Source organism: Lygodium microphyllum, chromosome 26 (genome assembly GCF_053477565.2).
Source record: "Lygodium microphyllum isolate KBCC chromosome 26, Lygodium_microphyllum_v1.1.10, whole genome shotgun sequence".
In the NCBI taxonomy this organism is placed as follows: Eukaryota; Viridiplantae; Streptophyta; class Polypodiopsida; order Schizaeales; family Lygodiaceae; genus Lygodium; species Lygodium microphyllum.
Genome location: NC_141160.1, coordinates 94,060,744 through 94,087,628, shown reverse-complemented (window position 1 = coordinate 94,087,628; position 26,885 = coordinate 94,060,744). Strand labels below are relative to the sequence as shown.

The 26,885-nt window shown below is 41.4% G+C and overlaps 1 protein-coding gene across 3 annotated transcripts; it reads left to right on the top strand.

Moving 5' to 3' along the window:
* Positions 1-26,885, top strand: LOC148013553 (uncharacterized). Of its 3 annotated transcripts, XR_015688818.1 has the most exons (12): positions 1-309; positions 1,378-1,555; positions 1,657-1,923; positions 2,053-2,856; positions 3,068-3,264; positions 3,409-3,509; positions 3,596-3,801; positions 3,919-4,260; positions 25,172-25,465; positions 25,585-25,746; positions 26,290-26,378; positions 26,457-26,885. XR_015688818.1 is itself a non-coding variant. In XM_087667726.1 (11 exons), exons 3-11 carry the CDS (start codon positions 1,436-1,438, stop codon positions 26,122-26,124), a joined length of 2,871 nt encoding a protein of 956 aa, XP_087523852.1. In that variant the 5' UTR covers positions 1-309; positions 505-1,129; positions 1,378-1,435; the 3' UTR covers positions 26,125-26,200. The 3 variants fall into 3 exon arrangements, 2 of the variants coding, with proteins under 2 accessions (XP_087523852.1, XP_087523851.1); XM_087667726.1 differs by lacking the exons at positions 26,290-26,378; positions 26,457-26,885 and adding an exon at positions 505-1,129 and having other exon boundaries at positions 25,585-26,200; XM_087667725.1 differs by lacking the exons at positions 26,290-26,378; positions 26,457-26,885 and having other exon boundaries at positions 25,585-26,200.

Below are 26,885 nucleotides of genomic sequence, written 5' to 3'. Positions count from 1 at the left end.
CCTTCCTCTTTAAGGAGCACACACACTCTCTCTCTCTTTTCGTCCCATCTACTGCGTACTAAATTGCCTCGGTTTTGTCGTTCCCATTTCCTTGATCCTGCCGATCATTGACAGCTCGTGTTTGTCACAGTCTTTAATCAAAGGCCAATGTTCCAGTGACCAAGGCTCAACTAGAAGGTACTCTTCAGCATTCTCCTGGTGATCCTTGTCAAATATTTCGCTTGCGGACGAGCGCGTTGAGTTTATGTTTCTGGACCTGCTGGAGTCACCTTAAGATCACAAATCATTACATCGGCGAGAAATCCGAAGGTGCGTCATTCTTCTCAGCCAAACGTCAAAGCTGGAAGTCCTTGCTCTGTCAATACTTGCTCAACATTGGAGTGATAGCATAATAACAACCAGCAAACTATGCACGTTTGCACAGTTTCTGAAGGCGTACATCTACTGTAGATCAATCGCCGTTTAGATCCATCAAGAAAACATGCTCATTTGTGCTTTTAACAGCTGTTATTTGCAACGACGGCTGTTCCTTTCCATGCATCTGTGCCTTGATATATCGAATGACGACCAATGACTTGGAATATGTCAATAGAAGTGTATCGGAGGACCTTACTATGCAGATGCAATCAATTTGCACCACTGTTCTTCCCTTCTGAGAATGAGAACTGCACGTGCAAACTTTGCTGGTTGTTTTCGCTTGATCGATGGAAGTCTCAAGATTTGACAACAGTGGATTTATGCCCATGGAGGGAGGGATATTGCACACAGTAGACAACGTAGTGATCTGCCGTACAGACACGCTACTGCTGCTTCAGGCAATATCAGAGAAGTTGATAGATTCTTTTATTGTCTGGAATGGATTATAACACATTGAGGACGTTCTATCTTGTGACTTGGAAGGATAAGTGAACAGAGATTATTTACATCTGACATATATAGAGTTCACAGTTTTAAGCTGCAAAACGTCAGCTCCCACTGTTCCCTCAATAAAACTCAGTTACCTAATAGTTCTGGCTTTCTGAGAAGAATTGCTCACTTTTAACCAAGTGCGAAGTTGGGATGATCTGACAGAAACAGCTGACCATACTGGCAAAATGCAAGATCTGTCGATGCATTCAAGTTTTGGAAGGTCATAGCACAACGATGACTTTGAAGGATTTGTGTGTTAAAAAGTCAGAGTCCTTGAATGAATTGACTGCACATAAATAAATTTGGAATTCGGAAATTTCAAAAGTTGGACCCTGAATAATTTAATGCACAAATATTTTGCAATAAGTCTTAGGGCAGAATAATTGTTTTGCTGATTTGGTAAGTCAGCACTGCAATCTTAAGTTGCAACTAAGCTGACATTTACCTTTTCTAATTTGGCTTTTGCAGGAAGTCCCATGTTTCTACTAGCATAACACGTTGGAAAAGATAAAGGTGCTGTCAAGATATGGTGGCAAGTACAGTTGCTACGAATGAAACCTTTCTAGCTTCATCACATCAAGGAATCGACGAGCCTTTGCATATACCAGCTTGTGATGACATACAAGCTCTGAAGGCTTCTACCAAGGTAGGTTCTGAACTTAGAGTGCTAAATTCAGTTTTACAAATATGGCTTGCCATGACTGATTTCAGCTCAAATAATTTGCTATGTCTTTGTGGCTGTGACAGGTTGCAGAGTACAAACTGACCCACTTACTAGACGAGAGAGTCAAATTCCATGCTAAACTTCAAGAAACACTCAAACAAGGGAACATGGACAAGATTCAACTGCAACAGCTACTGGATGTGGAAAAGTTGAAACATGAATCATCAAAGAAGGATCTCGAACTATTTCACAATACGTTTGGATCACTATGGGATGCAGAACTGCTTGATATAACTGACGAGGAGGTAGCAATTGTTGTTGATGACACTTTCAAAGAAAATCAGGAAAAGGTACCATAACACTTCTTCTGAAGTTCACATCTGGTATTTCTGCAGCTTATCTGTGAGAGATTCAGCTCCTCTTGAACTAAAAGAGCTTCACAAGATGCTCCTAATCTTTCTTTATTTTGCTTTTTCTAGGCTGCTAAGAAAGGGCAACAATATTTGTGTGAAGATAAGATGCAACTTCGCTTGGAGTATACCAAGAAACTGGAAGCATCACAATATGAAAGCCTACGACTCAAAAAGATCTCGCAAAATGAGATATCAAATGATAAATCTGATAAGGATGACCTTAGGCTGAGGGAGATGAATATCTTACAAATTACAGAAGGATGTGCTGCAAAAGATGTCACTTCAGCACTGATAATCGATGTGCCACAAACTAAAGTTTCTCAGCTCAGTACTGATAATGGAAATGATTATGAAACTGAATGCATCAACCTTAACTACAGAAGTGACCTGGTGCACTTGAGAAGTTTGCAGCAATCTAATAGGCTGGATACAGGCATCAAGTTAGAGTTATTCAAGCTCATGCAAATGCAGGAGATGCATTGGAAGACTGCAAATAATGCTGTTGAAAATCTTGAAAATAGGCTCATATTGGTAGAAAAAGAGAAATTGAAGCTAGAGGAACTTGTAGAAACAACAAAGCATAATGTGAGCTCTGATGAAGCTGGATTGACAAAACTTCCACAAACATATATTGATGAAGATCTTACGAAACAATTCAGTTGTATATATGTCTCTCCCATTTTTGAAGATAGGAAACCAAGCAGGTCGAAGGATGTCAATAACAAACATGGATCACACAAAACCACAAATGTATACTCAGATTATTCTAAAGACTTACAGATACAGGAACTGAAAGCAGAGATACAAAAGCTTCGAATGTGTGGAAATGGTGTTCAAATGAGGCGGAAAGGAAACAACTACATTGAGAAAGTATGTACACCTTTTTGTGTTCTTAAAATATCTTCATTACACTATCTAAGGCTAGACCAGGAGCAAGGTGTTGTTAGCAACTTTGACAACTGCTGGTTCTTATATTTTAATATCTGGACAACCTGTCTTACCTTTGAAATACTTCAGACATTTCGATGGTCTTTCTATTTTGCTACAGCATTCCCTCTCTAACAGAAGGAACTGTTTGCAGGACAACATGGTGATAAGGTCAGAGTTAAATCTGCACGATGAGAGGTATCTTCAGGACTTTCAAGTTCCTATAAATGAGTATGCACCCCATGGGTTTATGAAGGTTATGCACAAGAAAATTGTAGAGGCAAAGAGAGAAAATGCTGGTCCACTTTTCCTGACAGCAGATAATAATGAAGACAACATAGTGATGAAAAGGTCTGTCTGTAACACCAAATTTCACATCATGTTGGATGAACAGAAAATAAGGTTTTTTTCTCTAGATGCTTGGGACAAAGTTTTATTTTGACTTGTGCCTTGGTTGATGCAATGCTCAACTTTCTCTGAGTTTCTAAATTGTAGGTTGTGTAATGAAGAATTATCAGATGGGGATTACAATGCAACAGAGGTATCAAACGGTTTGCCTTATGATGCTAAGGGTCTGGAGTTTGGCAGAAGCCCATGTAAATCTTGATCCCTAATTAGGAGTATCTTCTGTCTGCATCTATAACATGCCTACAAGTTACTAACAGGCACAAAATGTTTACAGGTGAATTTCACTTCTTAAAGGATACAGTCCAGAAATTGGTTGCAGCTTGCAAGGAGTGGGAAAAAGGATGCTCTAAATGTGGGGGACTAAACATTGATGACAGAGAAAGTTTTAATGTTGAAGTACCGGGGAGGTCTGAGATTTTATCTGAAATGAAGGCTTTACTCAGTTATTTGAACAAGGATCCACAGAGTCAAACTTATGCTGTAAGTTAAGATTTTTTTATTCTGATTCTCATAGGTTTCAAGACTCTTGATTTGAGTCTATTTTACCTGTTTTTATGGTAATACTAGCATGTAAAATAATGATTCTTATGTTTGCAGAGGGAATCCAAGACCATATGGAAAAAACAAGTAGCTGGTGATGAGTCGCAGAAGTTGAAAGCTTGCTTAGAATCTACGAAAAAACAACTAGAAGATGAAATACACAAGAATAAACTGCTACTAGAGAGGATTGAGAATGATGAAAACTATATAACCAGATTAATGGATGAACATCGACTTGAGCTTGAGAGAAAGGAAAAAACACTCAGTTTTGCACAACAACTAAACTCTCAGCTTGCAAATGATATAACTAAAACAGAGACAACTCTTGCTGAACTGCGATCACAGTATAAAGGTCAGGTGGCCTCCTTGGAAAGTCAGCTGACTGATGCTAACAGTGATGTAAGTCGTCACACCTGGTTTTGATGATTGGTACTTCTAGGCAATAACTAGATGTATTTTGTCAAGTTGACCTCAAGCTTATGATTAAGAACATTGTAATGTTTATAGTATCCATCCAATCCTGTATTCACACTGGACTGTCACATGGATGTTCTGTGGTATCAATAGATTCTCTCTGGCAAGTATCCCATGGTAAGTATCACCAAAATTTCTGGTCTGTGTGCTCTTGGCCTTCATGAGAATATAGTAAAGGATTCATATTCAAACAATACAACTGGTGTTGTTTGCTGTTGAACTGGACCATTGAAGTGGCAATTTTTAAGTTTGCAAGTTTTTATGAAGTGCTGATGCTTAGGGAAGTCATTAGCTTCGGCAACTTCAAAGTTGAGGGTTAGGGTATGATTGATCTGAGGGCAAGAGTCAAGGGCATGCACATCAGTAAGTCCCAACTCCCACAAGTTCGTTATTAGGACTTTTGTCTGTAGGCAACTAGGAATAGTTGTTTTGTGCCTTAATATTCAGGTGTAATGGGCCTGTGACCTGCTGGTTTATGGCATAAAAATCTGCCCAGCCAATTATGATTGTGTGTGTCACATCTATGTTCACTTCTCCCAAGGTCCATCCGCACACTGTGAACATGTCCTCTGCTTCTTGTCTTGTTTGCTGTGCTGCTCAGCTTCCTGCAGCTTGGTACTTAAAACTGCCTTCTATTTTAAGCTTTGATGATGCATGTGATGTGCTGAGAACACATCAAAATCATGTATCCTAAACCACCTTTTTTACAAGATTTGATAACGTGTGAGACATGCTGAGAACACTTGTCAAGGTGATGGATGCAACAGTGTTTTAGGCAGTCCTTGGTAGCTCCATTGTTATGTAGATGCTCATGAACTCACCTATAAGTCACAGTACATCATATACCTTGGTCCTCAACTCCTGCAAAACATTTAACAGGGGGTCTATAAACACTATTGAGTTGATTTGCATGCTGCCTAGAAACATGCATTTCTTGTAAAGCTGCTACCTTGCTATCAAGTCCATATCATCAGTCACGAAATGGGGTTAATGAGGAACGGTCCCATCAGATCTTTCTGATGGAAACCTCAGCTCTTTTTTTCTTTTTTATTTGCAAAATAAAGTGCTACAGTCCCATCAGATCTTTCTGATACCTCAGCTCTTTTTTTAAAATTTAATTTGCATAACAGAGTGCTGCTAATTATATTACTCAGCAGAAACTCAAAAAGAGGAGTGCTCGACAGCCTGGAGCTAAACACCAAATCATATGGATGCAAGGCCTCTCAAGCTAGTCTAGGTGGAAATGAGAGAAAAGCCAAGGTGGAGGGAGATAAGCCAAGGTGGATGGGGTTGTGAAGGAAAGTCCAATCCAATCTTTCTGATGAAAACCTTAGTTCTTTTTGTTTGTTTTTTGTTGTTGTTTTTTATTTTTTGGTTGGCAAATGAAATGTTGCTTATTATATTGCTCAGTAGAAACTCAAAGGAGTGCAAGTGCTTGACAACGTAGCTGGAGCTAAAGACCAAATCATATGGGTGCAAGGCCTCTCAAGGTGGTCTAGGTGGAAAGATGGAAAGAAGCCAAGGTGGAGGAGAGAGGACCCAAGGTGGATGGGGCTAATGAGAGAGTGCCATCAGGTTCTTTCGCTTTTTCTGGTTGCAAAATAAAGTGTTTCTAATTATGTTATGCAGCAGCAACCCAAAGGAGTGCGAGTCATTGACAGCCTAGGTGGAAATGGGGAGAGAAGCCAAGATGAAGGAGAATAACACCACCAGGGATTAGGCGTTCATATGTGCTGAAGGTCGTCCAAGAAAACCTTCCCTGAGTTCATGATCCTCCGGTAAGAAAGCGGCATGTCCTTGATATACCATCTTCTTCATGGTTCGTGACCTTCGGGAGTCTAACTGTGGCCCACACAATGGACATGCGTGATAACACGAGGTATCCAGACTTGTAAGGCGAGCCACGACCTAGTGAATAATCGATTGAATGAAATAAAATATAGATATTACCAGCGAGAACGGAGGTCTGCTCACCTGAACACTCTCCCAATCCCGGAAAGTCATGCATCGTCCACATGAGAATGGCTCGAATGTTGGCTGATCGCCAACCATCGCGTGTGCTCATATCTTGCACAGTGACCCCCTCCTCCCACAAAATCTTAAGCACCAGCCCGTAGTATGAAGAAGAGGCTGTGGTAACATTAGGTGTGAAGAAATAGTTGTTGAAGCTTGTATTGGTGCCAAGAATATCCACGAAGCTGCTCCCATCCCCTTGAAGGGAGTGAATAATGGAAGACCAAAGTTCTGCCAAGGTGGCATATATTAAAGGGTTCTATCCCTGTTGAAGATTAGCTAGCAATTGGCCTTCCAAATGTACGAACCTGTTAGGCTCCCATTAAGCTCCAGTACCTTCAATCGGTCTGTAGTACCTGCTGGCTGGGCAAGGCATCCAATCCTACCCACATCACACGCACAGAAAGCTCCCCATGAGGCTAGGCTCTACTTGATCCTCTTCTCACCAATTGAGCTGCCTTGCAAGAACATAGACAAAAGGTTGGGGTCTCCATATGGTTGCTGCATTTGTACCAAAACCAGCTGCCCACTGCAAGATATCCATGGTCACCAGCTAGAGGATGAAGGAGACCCTCTGTGGCCACCAGCTATTTCTTAGCCACCTCCAGAAGGTACATTTCAAAGTCACTGCTCTGCCAATGATAGCTGTGGGTGAGGGCCTAGTCCATATTGTCATTGTTGGGAATAAAGGGCCATCGTGCCTTATATATGTGCACGGGTGTGAACACACCCTTAGCACATTGTACTTTCATACATATATCTATCTAAAACCTAAAGTGGTGCACTCATCATTGTACCGGAAAACGTGTTCACTTCTACTCTGCTTACTCGCACTCTCTCTGTCTCTCTCTCAGAGCGTAAGGTCTGTCTACCTCTTATCTCCAAGCCTCATCGACTCCTACAGTCATCCATGAGTATGTGTTTGGTAATCTGTGTCATATAGGCTAAACAACTCATTGAAGTCTATGAAACTGAAGAGGCTGGCCAGCTTTGCTCTCGTGGGACCTAATCTAGCTCATCTAGCACTTGAGCCTTTTGGATTCACAATCACCACTCATGAATGTTCAACCGAACAAGATGCGGTGAGATAGATCTTTCTCCAAGGAATGTCGCAGAAAGCTGGACCACACTGCCCTCTATCCAAGCCTCAAGGCCAAACTACCACCCTCCTTTACTGCGAAGAAAGTGTTTGGGGGACACCTGTCATGAAGATATGTATTTTTGAAACCTCACTTAACATGTGGATTAATTTTTAATCACATGGTTAAGTAAATGTTGCACATCTAAGGTGTAACTGGGGCTAGAGTAAAATTACAAGTTTAGGACCTAAGGAAATCACAAGATGTCAAAGACAAAAGTTGCTATAAGTTATGCTACATAGCTACTTGGTGGTATTTGGTGCAAGTTGTTGGCCTAGGTTATTCATTTGGCCATAAGTGTCTTGGTGACATTAGAGAAGTAATGTTTAATGGTACCTAACGCAAATCTAATGGTCAAAGTTGACACAGAGACACTCGGCAATGGAAGTTGCCTAGCCAATTTAATTATTGGCTAGTCAAATTATTTTTGTGGGCACTGAAATAATTATTAGATTAATTTTCAATATTTAAAAACTGAAATTTAACATTTAATTATGGATTATGCTGGAAAAACCATTTGGGAAGGGCTACCACATGTCAAAAAAACCCATCTTAAATACATCTTTAAAGGTTGAAGAGAGGCATTTTAGTGCATTCAACTTGCAAGAGGAAGGGAGGAGATGCTCTTGGTCTAATTTGCAGCCACTCGAGGATCTTCTGACGTAGCCAGGGGATAGAGGAGAAGACCAATCAACACCACGCGACAGTATCTATAAGCTATTGAGACAAGGCAACAGCATTAAATGACTAATTTTCTTTAGTTCTTCGTGAAGAAAATTTGAATTTTCTCTCTCCTTAACATTCTCTCTCATCTCCCAATTTTTCGATAGCCTTGCTTTGAAGATTACAGCATTGAGATCACCAAAGGTTGAGAAATTTTAGATTTCTCTATTGTAAACCCTAATCTGTAGCAAAAATTAGAGTTTAGCAGCAACCTCAAGAAACGTGCCAAAAATTGAAAGCTCCAAGACTTGGATTCAATAGGGTTTAAGTTGTCTTTAGTCAAATTCAAGTGGAGACACCAGCAAATCAGTGAATTTAGGTCATTTTCCATCTCCATCAAAGCATTGAAGACCAATTGATTACCCGAATCAAGGGGCAAATCAAATTGAAGACTTGCTGGTCATTTTGGGAGCAAGGGGAGTTTGAATACTAAAAGGGATTGGGAAAATCCCATTATACATCAAGTTCTTCAATTAAGTTAAAGAAATATCGAAAGGGACACTAGTTTTGGGGGCCAACCGAGTGTCCATTGTCCAAGATTGTGAGTTAATTTGCATTTCTTAGTTTTGTAGTAAATGTTGTTGTTGTGACTAAGTTGTAATTAAAGAATTACCACCCATCCACGGAAGGAAGGCTAGTTTCATAGTTCCATTGCCAGAATACCATCAAATCCTTTGAATTGGTGGGCCCGCGGCACTTGATTGCTACTTGGGACTATTGCATTAGTACTGAAATTACTCTTAGCAATGAATTACAACAAGCATGTCTTCACATGGTGATATGGAATCAAGTGGAGAGGATGCATCACTCCTTGGTGAGCCACGTGGTGAAAGGGGAAATGCAATGACCAATGTTGGGCATGGTTCTCAACATGGACAACAAGCTGAAAATGTGAAAAATGACCCAAATATTTACAGGAAATATTTTTGCTGAATTGGCAAAGGATCCCCAATTTTCTTGATTTGTGAATACCCCAAGGAAGGATAGTAAAGGCAAAGAGAAGATGACACCTTCTATAGCTTCGGGACAACCACAAGAACCAAAGGAAATGCCTAAGCCTTCTTTGGAAGGACCCAAAATGCCTGATGAGCACAAACAATTGGTACTTGTGAGGCAGCAAGTGCAAATGCATGGCCAACTTGGTAGTGCCAATCCATGGGAACATGGGCAGCAAGGTAAATATGCACATGCAAGCATGGGACACCTAAGATACTTTGGTGGTGGTACCATTTTTCATGTTATGGCTGGATAAGCACCACATATGGGAATATATGGCTCAAATCCTTATGGTATGCAACAGCCAATGCATGACTCACAAAACCCAATGTATCCAGGTAATGCAAGTGGAATTTCTAATCCCATGTATGGCAACATAGGCATGATGCCTAAGGCACAAAGCGGGCCATATGGATATGTATCTGCATTTCCAGGTACTATTGGAGCACAAGGATTTGGTGCTGGTCATTACGAGCATCTGATCATGCTGGTTATTATGTAAATACACCAAATGCGCCCTTTTTGCAGCATCCTATTTATGATAACTTGACTCCCATAGGTCCGCTGAAGGACTATAATGAAGGTGGTAAAAATGTGAAGTTTGAGCCATTCGGTGGTGCACAAGATAGGCTAAAAGCACTTGTTTTTATTCAATGTTAGAGCCGGCTTTAGTTCGGGCTCAATCAAGTTCAATAGAGCACGGATCTTAGGTATTACCTAATGCTCCTGTGGTTGCTAGCACCTCCACTCCTCAGTAATGGACAGCTCTAGATGTAGTGGATCTCGGATGTATTAGCATACATTCAAGGTAGCTGATAGTATGTTTGCCAGGACATCACTATTCAATGTACTAGTCACTATGTTTCGTATGCAGATGGGTATGGTTTTCACTGTAGCTCTGAAACTGTACATTTGCATTGATTAATGATAATTGGGGATTGATTAATGAATATTGGTTTTTAGTATATGATCATTAATATTCAGTGGTACTCAGCTAGTTTTGTGGACAGCAACATATGTTATGATGCCATTGATGTTGTAGCCATGGTTTATCCTATGCTATGGTTTGGTTTTGCCGGATGAGTTAAGCTCGTGAGAACTAGACATGTCATGATAATTTGGCAATGTTTTTGAGATTCTTTGTGAATCTTATATTATGTTATGTTGGCTGGTAATTTTCAGCATGTGTTGGACATATCGAATGATTGAGCAACTATGCACAATGTTGTGTTAACAATGATGCCTTGTGGAAATTCCAATCTACTATTTTCCTTTTGATGCATTTGGCAGTGCAATCAAGGACAATTGCAAGGATTTTAGGAGGGAGGGTTGTCATGAGGACATGTATTTTTGAAACCTTAACATGTGGATTAATTTTTAATCACATGATTAAGTAAATATTGCACATGTGAGGTATAACTGGGATTAGAGTAAATTTACAAGCCCGAGACTCGAGGAAATCACGAGATGTCAAAAGGCAAAAGTTGCTTTAAATTATGTTGCACATGTACTTGGTGGTATCTAGTGCCAGTTATTGGCTTAGGTCATTCATTTGGCCATAAATGTCAATTGGTGATGCTAGAGAAGTGGCGTTTAATGATACCTAATACCAAGCTGATAGTCAAAGATGACGTAGAGACACTCAAGAATGGAAGTTGCGTAGCCAATTTGATTATTGACTAGTCGAATTTTTTTTGGGACACCAAATATTTATTAGATTAATTTTCAATATTTAAAGATTGAAAATTAATATTTGATTAGAGATAATAATAATAAACCATTTTGGAAGACTGCCACTTGTCAAAAATGCCCATGCAAGACTAAAAAACGTCTTTAGAGGCTCGAGAGAGGCATTATAGTACATTTATCTTGCAAGAGAGAGGGAGAAGATGCTACTAGTTTGATCTACAGCCATTGGAGGACCTTCTGAGACAGTGAAAAGCAGGAGAAGATCAATCAATAGTAGGCGACAACATCTACAGGCTATTGAGACAGGGTAGCAATAGTAAATGACTAATTTTCTTTAGTTCTTCGCAAAGAATTTGTATTTTCTCTCTCCTCAGCATTCTCTCTCATCTCCGAACCTTTGTGAAGCTTTGCTCCGAAGATTACAGCATTGAGATCACTAGAGACCAAGAAATTTTAGATTTCTTTGCTATAAATCCTAATATACAGAGCAAAAATTAGGGTTTACCAACAACCTTGAGAAGTGTGCCAAAAATTGGAAGCTCCAAGACTTGGATTCAACAAGGTTGAAGCTGTTTTTAGTTAAATTCAAGTGGAGGGACCAGCAAATCCTTGAATTTGGGGCATTTGCCAATTGACTGCACAAATCAAGGCGCAAATCTAATTGAAGACTTGCTGGTCATTTTGGACAACAAGAGGAGTTTAAATAATATAAGGGATTGGGAAAATCCCATTCTACATTAGCTTCTTCTTCAATGAAGTTAAAGAAATGGCGCTAGTTTTGGGGCCAACAAGGTGTCCATTGCCCAAGATTATGAGTTAATTTGCATTTCTCAGTTTTATAGTAAATGTTGTTGTCGTAACTAAGTTGTAATCAGAAAATTACCATCTTGCTGTCCATGGAAGAAAGTTTGGTTTCAGAACCAATCACCACTCTTGCTACCTACATTGGGATAGCCATCGATGGTACCGATGGTAAGTGTGTTGCCTACGAATATTGATTCTCTATTTGTTTGGGTAGGGGAAAGGCACTCATGCATGTCTCCCATATCAATCTCCAGTCACCTAGTCCCTAATCCCTTATGCTCCTTATCACCTATATTGAAGAACCACTGCACTTACATCATAGTAAATATTCTAATGAAGCGAGCAAGGACAACCTCCCAATCTGTCCACTGAATATGTGTACACACAAGAAGCTACATGTAAGCTCCCCTTATCCTTAACTTGCTCCATTCTATATAACTAGTTTGTTGAGCTAAAACATGCTTTTCATCTGATTAGCATCCTTAAACAGCCCCAAAATGCGCTTAATTAATGAAAAGCGCAAATTTGATGTGTGGTTCAAGAGAGTTTCAGTGGTCCCCCAAAATCCTAATTTTTTTGGGCACCCTTTAATATCTATAAATAGATAGACTCCTCCTCATTCTTTTTGTGTAGACTTCAACCATCAGCCTTCATCCATGTGGTGGTTTATTCTTCGCGACTGCTACCACTGCTTCCACAGCTCCTCCAGTGCTTGGTGTCTTCATCCATTGTTGTTGCCCATTGTCTAGTGCCCCACACTTGGCTACATTTGGCATCCCTGTCATCGCCAGCCCCTTTTGCTGCTTACATTTGGACTCCACATTCCCAAGCGGGCATAGCCCTCCACTCCTCCAAGCGACCTTCTGGAGCTTGTGTTCGGCCCTTTCCTTTGCACGTGATAGCTGGTTGCAGTCTTCCTTCTCCTGCCGGCAGCTCTATTGCTACACTTAGAGCCTATTGCTACATTTAGAGCTTCATGTTGCTGCCCTCTACTCTTGGCATCATCCATGTTATCACCTCTATCTTTTCACTACCTAATGATTAGCGTTTGGTGGTTTCCTCATCTTTCACACTTCAACTAGTGATCACAGCACTTGGAATCCGTGTTCAGTGGACGTCACTCTCCGACACTTCATTGCTCTGCCTTTGGGCATTTTGTACACTCTTACATTCATTTACAACATTCATTCACTTTAGAGTTTCTTCTCTCTATGTTTGTCTCTATGTTCGAGTTTTGAGTTTTGAGTTTAGGGTTCGAGTTTTGCTTGTCACTTTCTGAGTCTTTGTTTTTCAATCTTGGTCGCACATGCTATGTTTTCTCAGTGCAAACCCAAGCATATCTTCACACAGTTGTCTATCAATCTCCTCTTGATAACTCCATAGTCTCTACTCCCACAACAACTTACATAGGTGTTACATACCCACAATAAGCTACGCAAAGGTGGATCAAGGGGTGGTAATGTGGTAAAGATTTTCTTGAACAAGGGTCTCCATTGCCCTCATAGCACGTGCCACGAAAGACATTGTGAAAGCCCTCTTGAAGAAAAGCTTCGAAGTTTATCCTCTAGCATAACCCCAAACTGCTAACTTGCCTAATTCTATTATCCACAATCCTTCTCTTGCTTTGTATCTGATTATAGTATGCCATGACACATTGCCTTGGGAATCCTTGTGCACACAAGATATAACACAAGTTGTACCCACAACATAGAAATCATAAGAGATCCGAGAATGGCATTAGACTCACCTCCTAGCCATGGAGTCAAACTGCTCACCCCCTACCCTAGGACCAACAATGTATCACGTCACATTAGTGTCACAAGGGTTGGCGTCCCATACCACCAATCCACACTATCCCAATATGTGGGCATATTGGTGATTGGGCCTAGAGTCCAAGTGTAGTGATCATAATGGATGTGCGTATGGATGTGCGTAAATGGGCCTTGTTTCCTATTTATAGGACTTGACTACCCTAACCTTCAAGCACCCTTAGTGTCTTTGCACTAAGGGTACTTGATTCCTATTTGTAGGACTTGACTACCCTAACCTACAAGTATCCTTAGTGTCTTTGCACTAAGTCATTCATGACCCAAGGTTGTGGCCAATGTTTTAGGTGTAAAGAAATACTCATATACAAAATACAAACATAATTGTACGACAAAGCGCAAATTGATAAAAGAATTCACTAGAGTTAGGGTAACTTAGAGACAATGAACATTGAAGATGAATAAATGGATGAATAGATACAATGCTCAATGCAGTAAACACATTATGCTAATTGAATATAAAACCTCGAACTCTCGTGTCTCTGAAGGACCGAGGTAGAGGGCATGAGTTGGAGAGTGTGTCATACCGTATACGCATCTTGACACGAAGCAAGCAGCCTCGGGATGTGATCAGCAGCTGCAAATGCAGATCTAGAGAGTATAAATTAGGCTAAACACGACTAGAGGCAGCATGAATAGTGGGCAGCAGGCTGAGAGTAGAGATCTAGAGAGTCCAAATCAGGTTGAGCATGATTGGAGCAGCACAAATAGGGGGCAGCAGGCTGAGAAGTGTTTGGAAGATGTAGGCGATGGAAACTGCAAACGCACGCAGCAGTATGCTGCCCCTGATGATGATGGTGACAGCTGATATGCTGCAAACACAGGCAGCAGACGACCTGGCAGCAGCAAACACAAAGTCCTGAAGCTCCTCCGGCAAATGGTGATGGCTGGAAATTGCCTGTCAGCAGGCTGAAACTGTTGCTAGCAGCAAATGCAGGGTCTGGAGGGCTGTATAGACTGATCGCCAACTGCTGATGGATGCTGGTCACCACCACAAACTGAGGCATCCACCAAGGAGGGGTATAGACAGCAGCGGAGAAGCAGATGCTAGCAAGAGGAAGACCTAAAAATGAGATTAGGGCTGAGTGGACAGGCTGCCTCCTATTTATAGATGAGTAGATCCTCCCAAATTAGGATTTGGGTTATGGGACATAGATACTCTCTAGGAAAGACTAAAGTTTGGTAATAATTAAGTTTTGGGGCTGTAATAAAGACCTAAACAGTATATAATGCATTTTTTAGCTCAACAGCCCCTCAGCGCCCAAAATTGGAACTAGGAAGGGAACCATGGTCTCTTGGTTGCAGCTTGACCAACAGTCTGGAGCCAATGGTTTTGTTTAGTTTATTTTGTGACTGCCTAGCATTTTGACTAGCCGATTGCTATTTTTGGCTGCTCTGATGCTGGCTGACGTGATCTAGATCTTTTGCCTATTTCTAGGTTGTGGCTCCCTCCTTAGTCATCACTATAGTCACTGTTAGTATACTTTGTTACTTGTAGGTCCTGTTGGAGAGGGAGCCAGTGCCAATGCCTATTCAGCCAGTGACTCACTATTTTATTCGAGTGTCTCATGACTTGGTATATGGCTTCCATTTCACCAAGCATTCTTCTCGGTTCTCTCTTTGCAATGTTTCTTTTCTCTCTCTTCTCTCGTGTTATGCGGTCTGTTTTAGCAGTTTTACATGCGTCCATTGCTGCATTCGCTTCTAACATGGTATCAAAGCCTGTATTAGCTTCTAGAGTACTATTTTCTACTGTTACAGGGTTTTCCAACTGCTGCTGCCAATCTATACCTTGCATTTTGTGAACAGCAGCCTGCATTTACATTTTGCATTATTTTAATAATGTATGGCTGCATTTAATGCTAACACTCCTCACATTTATTTTCAGGCTTCTATCAAAGCCTACTGTCTGTAATCTTTGTGCTTGCTAAGATTCTAGCTGTATTTGATCAGATTTTCCCCGTTTCAGTGGTCATTTTTGTGATCAGCTGTCTCTAAACTGATGTGAACTCAAACAGAGCAGTCTCTGTTGTATGTTGGCTGTACTCTCTCTTTGTTTCTCTTCTTTTCTTTATTTTCTCATCCTATCCTCTCCAAAAGGCACCTTCCTATTGCTCTACCGATGGTAAACTTCGTGGTCCTGATCACCTAACATGGAGTGCTGTTACGAAAGCATGGTTTGTATAGAAACAATTATGGTATGTGATTTCAAGAGCTACTGGTCATGTTTGATTAGTGGAATACTGCTCAATTAATTGAAGAGCATATGAGATACAAAAGATCTCATTCCCATATTGTACTACCTCCATGCCCAAAAAATACGATAACAGACCTAAGTTGGTTATTTCAAATGTAGTGCAAAGTTGCGCCCTTATATCTGCAACGGTAGTAAAATTTGAGACATTGAGAAATGAATCATCAATGTCCAAATTTTACTACCGTTGCAGATATAAGCAGCAACTTTGCACTACATTTGAAATAACCAACTTAGGTCTGTTATGCATATTTTGGGCATGGAGGATGATACAATATGGGAATGAGATCTTTTGTATCTCATATGCTCTTCAATTAATTGAGCAAGATATTCCACTAATCAAACATGACCAGTAGCTCTTGAAATCACATACCATAATTGTTTCTATACAAACCATGCTTTCGTAACAGCACTCCATGTTAGGTGATGAGCAAGTGGCAAGCCATGGTGAGCGGCAAATGCAACTAACAAATGGCACGATGTCAATTGCGCATTTAGGGCAAAGGTCTCTTCATCATCAAAACCGTACTTTGTCAAAATATTTGCATCACTAGGCGAGCCTTGTATTTATCCAAGGTCCCATTAGCTTTCCATTTAGTCCGAAAGATCCACTTAGTCCCAATGAACTTCTTGTGGCCTAGACAATCCATCAAGGTCCAGGTTTGGTTTTGATCAATGCTCTCAAGCTCATTTTCCATGACCTCTCGCCATTGGGGATGTTTTAGAGACACTTGCCAACTCTCCAAGTTAGAGTATACTATGTAATCTATTGTTAAAATCGGGTAGATCTTCTAAGTCCCTCCATGATGGAATCCGGTAGAAGGATCCTTGAATCCTGCATGGTTTGTTGGTACCAGTGAGGTAATGAATCCCTAGAAAGGGTACTGTAGGTGAGTCAAGAATGGGTAATAGGCCTGGCTTAGATAGCACTATCTTTGGTAATGTAGGCTAAGGGATTGGCGCGAAGGTCAATGTAGTAGGCTGCACAAGCTTTCTTACCTTGTCATCAGATTGTGCATGTAAGCACAATACCCAAAGACTCTAAGGTGGGAAATGAGAGGTCGAGAGCCAAAGAATACCTTGAAGGAGTCTTCTGAGGGACCATCACAATCAAATGCCGGTTGAGGATTTTCCGTCAAGTGTGAACAACCTCAGCCCATGGGCACTTAGGGAGCTCTAGTGCAAACAACATAGAGCGTGCCTTGTTCATCGTTGGCTCATTCCTATGCTTTACGACTCCATTTTAGGAAGGGAGTTGGTAGAGGTGAGTTGGTGAGATATGCTATGCTTGTGTAAGAACTCGAAGAACTCATGGGAGACAAATTCACCATCATTGTCACTCCTCATAGTACCTATACGGACACCCCTTTGATTTTGCACTAAACGCACCCCTATAGAGAAATATGTGAAGGTGCCAAATTTATGCTTTAAGAAGTCACCCACATATATCTCAAAAAGTCATGCACAATAAAAAAGTACAATGGTGGTAGTGGATGCTAGCCCACAAAGGTCAATATGAATCAATCTAAGAGTCCCTTAGCTCTATGAGTAGTTTGCTGAGGAAATGGAGTGCATTGCTGTTTCCAAAAAACTCAACGAGTAATCACCAATATTTAGCCAACTTGACCTTAAGGTCATCCCAATCTAGAATCTTGAATTCTTAGAGTTCACGGTTGAGATTGGTATGATGAGTCCTATCTTGAGCTGCATAGTGGTTAGTAAAGTATTCCAGCTACCCAAATGCAAGGTCAAATGCAGAAGCTATGAGCGGAATCCTAGAAGCAAATCTTACATTAACTCAACAATAGCAAAGGCATTTCGTACCTTCCAAGAACTGATAACCTTAGATGGAGCAAGGCAAGGGTCTCATTGGAATTCCAATCCTCCCTAGACAATGTCCCACAAGTTCTATGAGTCAAGGACATGTCTCATCAAATTTTGACCAAGTGGGTGTAGTAAGACTTGTTAAAACGAGTCATGTTAGTGAATGCATGCTCGGCTAATGAGGAGGATGAAGAACTTTGAGGTGTTGGCCCTTGGGTAAAAAGGATAAGGGAAATAGAAAGGAGGGTAGGTTGCATAGGTGTGAATGGGGTTAGGGTTACCATAAGGTGCTGAAGTAGGAGGCACACGAACTCCATAACCTCAACCAATTGTCGACTATGGCACAATCACGGAATAGTTGGAAGGGTATCCCATGTGAGGAAAATCTTGAAAGTCTATGAGAGGTGGAGGACAAGCCTCTCCCATAAGTGCATCTACATGATTTGAAATGAAAACGCAAAGGTCCTAAGAGGAAAGGATGCGCCTAAGTTTGTGGAACCCCCTAGTTGTTGTGAGATTGTGCATGTGGTGTATTGTGTATGGTGATATAAATGCAGTCGTAAATGTAGAGTGAGATGTAGCAAAAAAGAATGGTGAGATGCATAGGATTGGAAATTGTGCTATAAATGGAATAGAAGTGAATGGAGATGCATTATTTTTAGGAAATCAAATATTAGATGAAGATGGAAATGATAATATACCAACTTTAGGATGACTTTGAGAAACAAAACTCGAAGAAAAACTAGAAGAAGGGGGATTACCTTTTTTTTTTCCTTATATGCTTCTCTTATTGTGTTTTTTACAAATACTGGTCTTCTTACTTAAATTCAAATGAACAATTTGAAGATTTCCTTCTTCCAGATTACTATCGATATCTTGCATGGAAGTAGATACAACAGGTGCTAATACAGAAGTAAAAGCATGTGTACCTAACATTGGAGTAGGGGGAGGAGAGGAAAGTGTAGGTTTGTATTCTGTGTTGGTTTGTCCCATAGGATGGTCAGTCCCAAATGAAGGTTTCATCCTTCCTACTACAAAATCAATAGTTCTGTACCGAATCTAAAGGGGAATAATCAATGTTACCTTCAAGTTGTTGTCATGGCCAAACCAGCATTTATGAGACAACTCAAGAAAAACACAAATTGATTCTTCAGATGAGAAAAATCCTTGAACAAAGCTGTGACAATACTAATCAACACCTTCCATCGATGTGCACAAACTATAGGATCTTGCACAACTCTTGGAGCCTCATATTGGTGCGAATCCCCCAATTGGAGGACAAACCAAATATGTACCATTTTTCAATCCAATTCCATCTCAATCAGTGAAAGGTTAACAAGTTTCATTTGCTAGTCCTTCTATTGCTTCTTCTATAATACTGGATATTGGGTTAAGTCATCATACATGCCATCACCTGTGTGGTTTTTATAGTACATCTCATATTTTTAAGTTATTGAATCCATTCCCTGTTCATTCGTTCTTTGGGTTCTTGCATCCTCTCTTCACTATTCATTCATCTTAGTGTATTCAACTACTGTGTTCTTCCACTTCATTACTCATTCTCACAAAGGTGCCACTAACTGTAGCAGAAATAACCACATTAAAACACAGATCCAGTCCCATGTTGAGGACGGCGACTGCTTGTTGAGGAGGAATACCTATTCTGGCTGCCACGCAACAGCTGTATGACAATCACAGCCACCTCTAAAGATGGTTGCCAGTCTACAGACAAGAAGGATCAGAAAAAGGCAGAATGCAGCGTCTGAAAGATGATGGTGACTGCTGTAAGCAAGTTGTAAAAGGCTGCTGGGACCAGGCAACGGCCCACAAAAGGATTGCCATGCAAAAACGCAGGTGTACTTGTGACGTAGACTGCTGTACATGAAAAATAGGGCCTCTAGATGCAAAACAAAGGTGGCAGCAGGTCGACAAAAGCAGGCAGCTGCTGGGCAGCAGCTGATATGTGATGGCAGCCACTCCGTGATGCTCTGAACAGGCAGCAGCGGCAGCTTCATTGTGATTCCATACACCAAGTGCTTGCAGGAGGAAGGATGCCAGCACTCAAAAAAGAGGGTGGTTGGGAGAACAGGGAGTGAGACCGAGAGTGGTTGAAAGCAACCTACCATAGTCCACAATGATCTGCAAATTACACTTCAATTCCCACTTCTCGAGCTGTTTTGGGCAATCCTAGCTGCAGTTCCACCAGAGACTTGCATGTCTTTGATGCACCTTGAAAATACCTTCGAATGCATTGGACTCAATGCATAAGAATCAAGACAGACTTGGCCTATGAAATCTCATGGGGTTTGTAGACACCATGATAGCCAGAAATCTCTCCACAAGTGTTGGAACCTTGTTGGACAAGCTGTGAAGCCCACTCCTACTTGGTATTGTTAGCCTGCCTATGTTAATTATGTCAATCTATCATCTCCTAGTTGTGAGCTCCTGTCAGAATCTGATGGAGACATAGAGCTCTAGCAGTTTGGGTGCATTTTCTTCATTTGTTGGCTTCTTGTGTGCGTTCCTAGGCTAGTTACTGCTTTCCACAGTCATGCCTACACTTGCCGGACATTGTCATTGTCATCTAGGATTTCCCCGAGGTCACCCCTATTTTTTTGGCATTTTATTCTTTAGTGACCAGCATTTATTGCTGGTCGGCCAGCATTTATGGCCTCTCTTGGTGCAGGTCGGCCAGATTTGGGCATTTATGGTTATTTATAGCCCACCCAACCCCCCACTTGGTAGACACATACACTCTTCAATCTTCCCTTTGTAGGTGCACACTCCGATTCTCCGTGCTCGGTGCTATCATCCTCATCAACTTGAATTGGTGCCCTCATTGATGCTTTGGGCTGCTGCGTGCAGGGACTGATCAGTCCATTATCATTGTATCAACATTCTTCTTTAATCAATGCAATATTCTTCCTTCATCTTTTGCTCCCCTCTCTATTTCCCTTTGTGTTCGTGTTTCTCATCCGTTGGAGATTTCTTGCAGAAGAGCAGGTTTTCATTGCGGAGGAGCAGCCCATATCTTCAAAAAGCAGATTTTCAGCCTGCATTTACTGTGTTTACAGCCTGTACACGTGGTCCTTTGCCAATTGGACCTTCTTGACAGCTAGGCGATAACCTCAAGGACCCTAGCGGCAGCATCCAAGTATCAAGCGGCATCTATTTCTGTGTTTTGCAAAAAACACAAATTTGCGTTTTGCAGGTCACCTCTTCCTAGTGCAGGTGGCAGCTTCTTGGGCATAGGCAACAGCTTTTTGTGCAGACAATAGCTTCCTAGTGGCAAATGACGGTTGTTTCTTTGATAAACATAGATTTCTAGGTGATTTGCAAGATCTAAGATGTCTCCTTCATTACTCAAGAAAGACAAACTCAATGGTTCGAACTATTCGTTGCGGTCATGTAAGGTGGAGTGCATGCTCGATACCTTTGATCTTTAGGCTCTTGTTTCAGATTCCATCCCCCATCCTAAGGAAAATTCAATAGATGGGACTTCTATGGAGCGAGCAACCTTGTGGGATCAACTTAACTCATGAACCCAATCCTTCCGCATTAGAGTTTGCAAGATTCTGTCCTTGTGCATGTTCGCAGGTTGAAGACCACAATGGAAGTGTGGAAGAAGCTTGCGTCTTTGTATTAGTATAAGACATTTGCCCACAAGATTTCCTTTGAGAAGCTGTTGCGAATGCTCTGTCTTAATGATTCCTTCTCTACGAAGGAGCACATTACGAAGATGGAGAATATGAGAGGCGAGCTTGTCTCTTGGTCGGATGATATCCTCTGAAGGCATGGCTACGATTCTTTTGACTCAACTGCCATCACCTTGGTTCAATGTCTTCTACACTAGCCTTATCACATCGAGCATCCGTGAGACTCTCTTATGGGAGGAGCTTTCACCACTTGTCTTGGAGCATGACGAGTGACTCAAAGAGGTTGGGACCAGTGGTTTTGACTCCACCAAGGCATTTATTGCAGGTACAGGTAGAGGAAAGAAAAAGGTATAGGCCAAGGACAAGAAGGATGAGAAGAAGGAGAAAAAGCCCAAGTGCCCACACTGTGGAAAGGACACTCATCCTGAGGACGTGTGTTGGCAAAAGTACCCCTATTTGAAGCCAAAAAAGAAGGATTCGATCGCTGCCTTGGTGACGACAAAGTCTATCTTTGAGTATGTATTTGCCAAGGAGGATACAACTCTTGCTTCTTCTGCTTGGGGGAAGACTTGGCTCGTTGACAATGGGATCTCTTCTCACATGACCTACAGACAATATTGGCTTCAAGATCTGAGTGCCAGGGAGGACACACTCATCAATGGTGACAATTTCCCATTCAAGGAGTGGGAACTATTCCATTGTTGCCAGAGAGGCAATCTTCTTCAACAAAGTTCTCTATGTACCGGATTTAGGCTTTAACCTATTATCTATTCATGGTCTTACACAGCTTTGTACCCACGTGGTATTTACACAATACAGTAACAGTGTAGGATGCTTCTATAGGTGCCATTCTTTGAATAGGATCCCAAGAGGGTGGGCTTTACGCACTCACAGCCTTAGCCATGAGCTCTGCCCATGAGCTTGGGCTACTTTGGCATGCTTGCTATGGCCATCTAAATTTTAATGCTGTACGACGGGCTTCTCAGAAGAAGATGGTGGAGGAACTTCTTGATTTCCCTCCTATTTACACTTTGTGCCCTAGCTATTTGAGGGGCAAGCAGCATAGGCAGCCTCATCCCTAGCTTGCCACTTGAAGAGCTTCTACTCTGCTTGAATTGGTTCATACCAACCTTTGTGGAACTATGGGCACGGCCTCCCTTGGAAAGGCCAAGTATTTGATGCTGATTATAGATGAATTGAGTCGTTATGTGTGGCTTACAAGAGCGAGGCATACTCCTATTTCTATGAGTGGAAGGTGTTTGTGAAGACACGGACTACTTCCAAAGTTCATGGCATACAAGCCAATCATGGTGGAGAGTTTACTTCTAACGTCTTTTCTTAGTTTTATCGGGATCATGGCATTCAGGTGGAGTAAACCCATCCAAACACACCTTTGGAGAATAGTGTGGTGGAGCGTGCGAATCCGACCGTGCTAGAGATGGCCCAATCAATGTTGAAACATCAAGATCTATCAGTTTGCCATCTCCTGGTTGTGAGCTCCTGTCAAAGTCTAACGAAGACATAGGAGCTCTAACAGTTTAGGTGCATTTTGTTCATTTGTCAACTTCTTGTGTGCAATCCCAAGCCAGTTACTGCTTTCCACAATCTCCCTACACCTACAACATATTGTCATTGTCATCCGGGATTTTTTCGGGGTCACCCCTATTTTTCTGGCATTTATGGCCTCTCCTAGTGTAGGTCGGCCATATTTGGGCATTTATGGCTATTTATAGCCAAGCCCCCTCCCCTCCCCACTTGGTAGACACACACACTCTTCAATCTTCAATCTTCCCTTTGTACATGTACACTCTTAACACTCCGACTCTCCGTGCTTGGTGATGCCATCATCATGAGCTTGATCTAGTGCCCTCACTAATGCTTTGGGTTGCGTGCAAGGACTAATCAATCCATCATCATTGTATCAATGTTCTTATTCAATCAATGTAGTATTCTTCCTTCATCTTTTGCTTCCTCTCTCTGCTTCTCTCTATGCTCATGTTTCTCTTCCATTGCACACTCTCACAGGTACTTGGCATGGGATGTTAGCAGTGTGGAAGTTCTCAAAGTCATCTTCCCTCTGAAGGTTCCTATTTTTTAGGACGAGCTTTCTCAATTAAGGCCCTAGGCTTCTTCACACAACACCTAGCTCTAATCACATGTAAGGAAATACTTGTATACAAAATACAATCACAATTGTAGGTCCAAACTTAGATTGATTTAAAAAACTCAATAGGGTTAGGGTAACTTAGAGACAATGAACATTGAAGATAAATAAATGAATGAATAGATACAATGGCGGCAGCTGGAGACCAAAAAACAAGAGGAAGTGCGGGCAGCCCAGCAAGCAAAGAAGGGCACGAGTGCAGATAGTGACAAGGATGTGAGAGATGTGAGAGTGGAGGCTGGTGGGAGAGGCGACAGCTAGTTGGGGTGAGACACAGCTGTAGGATTGGCGAAGGGGATCAGTGGTAGGATTCAACTCAGTAAAGGGTTGGGGGGAGGTTTGGGAATGGGGCCCACCACTCAGTGACACTACATCTGTTGAGAAGGATCGATGATTTGATGATAAGTAATAAAGCAAATGTGTCTTGCATTGGAAAGGGAGCACCATGTTTCATCAAGGGTTCTTTCTAGATTAAACTTCAGTATCTTTGGTAGGAATTTTTTGACATGAGATTATCAGAATGTTGCAAATGACTTGATATGAGTGACTGCACCATGAGCATGCTTGCTGCAAAACTGGAGTCTTTTGCTGATTCCAGGCTGAAACTGCAGCTGCCAGGAACTGCATAGCTGCCACACTTGGCTGTGAGTGCTGGAAAGATAGTGCCTTAACCTTCAGACAGTGCAAGTGCTGCAAAATGATCCTTGTGGCTAAAACATGGCCCGAAGAACATGTACAGCTTGACTCCTGATTGCAATGATGATGACATAGTGGATCAGTGACAGCAGCTTCAGGCATTGAAAATGTAGGTCCAGAGAAAAATGTCCTGACACACTATGAGAGTGCCCTTTAACGTTTGGAATTGCAGATAGGTGTGGAGACAATTTGAAGAAACCCTGACACAATAAAGAACATTGAAAAGCAGGAATGGTCTCTCTTGCTAACCCACATGGACACGGAACCACAGAGGCAAGTTGTCGTGTACACACAAGTTTCAGAGTAAAGAACATTGAAAAGCAAGAATGGTCTCTCTTGCTAACCCACATGGACAAGGAACCATGGAGGCAGCAAGTTGTCCTCTACGCACGAGTTTCAGAGTACTTCAGGGCAAAAACAATGTTGCCTTAGTGTCCTAATATATTGAATCTTTTTCATAAAGTTTTCCAGCCACCATTTTGGTAGAGTCCTACAGTAAGTTATGACGTTGTAGATGCTGATTGAGGACATACTGTGGTTTATGTCTTCTCGTGTTATTAACTAAAAGAGCTCTACTTTATAATCACACAGGTGTTATATTATTTGAGTGATTCGGAAAAAAGATCCTACCTTTGAGTAACACTAGCAGAGAGCACTGCCAGAATTGAATTTGGAAACATCTTATGCAAGCTAAAGATCAATGTCAGCTGAAGGGGCGTAGGCAAGTTTGCAATGCAAATTAGCCTTTCCGAGAGCATATTGCATGTGCAGGAGCCAGTATCCCAAATGTTAGAGCCCCTGTGTGTTGGAGATGTAGTGTTTCTATAGGAAAGAAAAGGTTGCATGTAGAAACATGTGCCGGTATCACTAAAATTGCTTGACGTGCATAGGAGGAGAGTTGGAAAATATTATGCCAAAATGAATGCAAATGTATCACCAGGAGTACTATAGAAAGCCTCAAATACTTTGCTAGGTCTGTGGCTGTGGTCCCAGCATAAGATTCCTTATTTTTCATCAGTTATTATTCAAACATAAAACTTTTGTTGCTGCAGCTTGACAACCTTCAACAGGCAGCAGATCAACTTGCACAGCAGCTTGCAGATAGTGAAGCTAGGATATTGTCTCTGCAGCAGTCGTTGGAGGATAAGGATAAGCAAATGGAGGAGTTGAAAAGGAGAATGCTGGCAATTCAAAATGAAACTGATGCAACTGTCATGGAAAAGTTTGAACTTGTCACTAGAACTCAAGATTTGAGAAAGGAATATGATGAGCAGAGGAGGAGACTGGCAGAGCTTGTTAGCGTCAACGAAGAGCTTTTACAATTTGCTCAAGAAAAAGAAGACCAGGTAAGATGGATGTAATTGCAGAGACATACTTTGAGTATGTTCTGACCTCCAGTAAAACCAAAGAGACTTTTGGAAAATTTCAAGAAAGTTATTTAACATGGTCTTTTGATATGAAACAGCTTACTTCCTCTAACCAGGACTCAGAGCGCTTGTTGCATCTGATAAAGCTGAAGACAGATGAAAGCACCAGATTAAAGCAAGAGCTTGACAGCACCGCAAAAGAGCTGAAAAAGCTACAAGAAGAGGATGATGCGCTAAAACATCGACACAAGTTTATGAAGGTAAAGCTGTATGAAACAGAGTATGAACTTGCACAAAGAGAGGAAGCATTAGAAAGGTTAACAAAACATTTAGCAGCTTTGATTGATGGAGGAGATGTTTCTGAGGAGACGGGTCAACTTAAATTTTCTCTGGCCTTTGCAAGCAACAAGGAGGAAAAATTAGGAGAACAACTTAAGCAGTCCAGATTAATCATAGATGAACTTGAAGAGAAGATGTTATGCATGGAGGCAGAGGTTTCCAAAGCCAGAAAAGAGATGGAACGTATGAAAGAGCTCAGCCCAAAAAACCTGCAGGATGAAAATGGTTTTCTGGACAGATCACAAATTTCTGTTATGAGAAGCTCCTTTCCTGTCGAGCTACAACCTGCATATCGATAAAACAATCATTGAGAGCTACCAGGAAACATGACAATCGACATGAAGCAGATGACTTTCTTGGAATTACATACATGCAGTCTGTCTGGTCTTCTCATCTTCTTGATTTGGGCCATTGGTGGCACTAGCTACCATAGATTTATGGACCTCCTCTGCCTCTTCATGCAGGGCCTCTGAACTGAACTCTGGTGAAATTCACAGTCCATGCTCTCCCAGTCGAAGAAACTCGTAACTTTGGCTAATAGCATTCTTGGCAGGTATCACTAATAGCTACTTTGATTCTTATGTCAGTTCAGTTTTCTCCTGGTGTTAAAGTTCGATCTTTTTGTCTGCAGAGTCTTCTATTTTCTCCTATTTATTGATTTTCCATCACTGAAAAGTACCTCAGAGACGAAGCTGTACCCGAACAACATCCCAACTTTAAACCACATTCTTGACCAAGCCCCAAATGTCTTACCTGCACCTGCAATATGCATTCAAGGGAGCCTCTAAATAATTTGATCACTGTAATGCTACACACGGAATCAACGTCACATGGGTACATGCAAATATACCAGTGTAAATCTTTATACATATAAGTACAAACAGCACAATATGTGTCTACCGCCAAAATCTAATCCTACCAGGCGCAAAATGATTTTGAATCCATGAAGATAGGATTCCATGATTGCAAAATGAAAAGCACAAAATTTAAGAGAACTTCGATAGAAAGCAGACTGTTCCTGTCTTCTCTGTCACCTGATGTACTATTCGAAGCCTTCAAA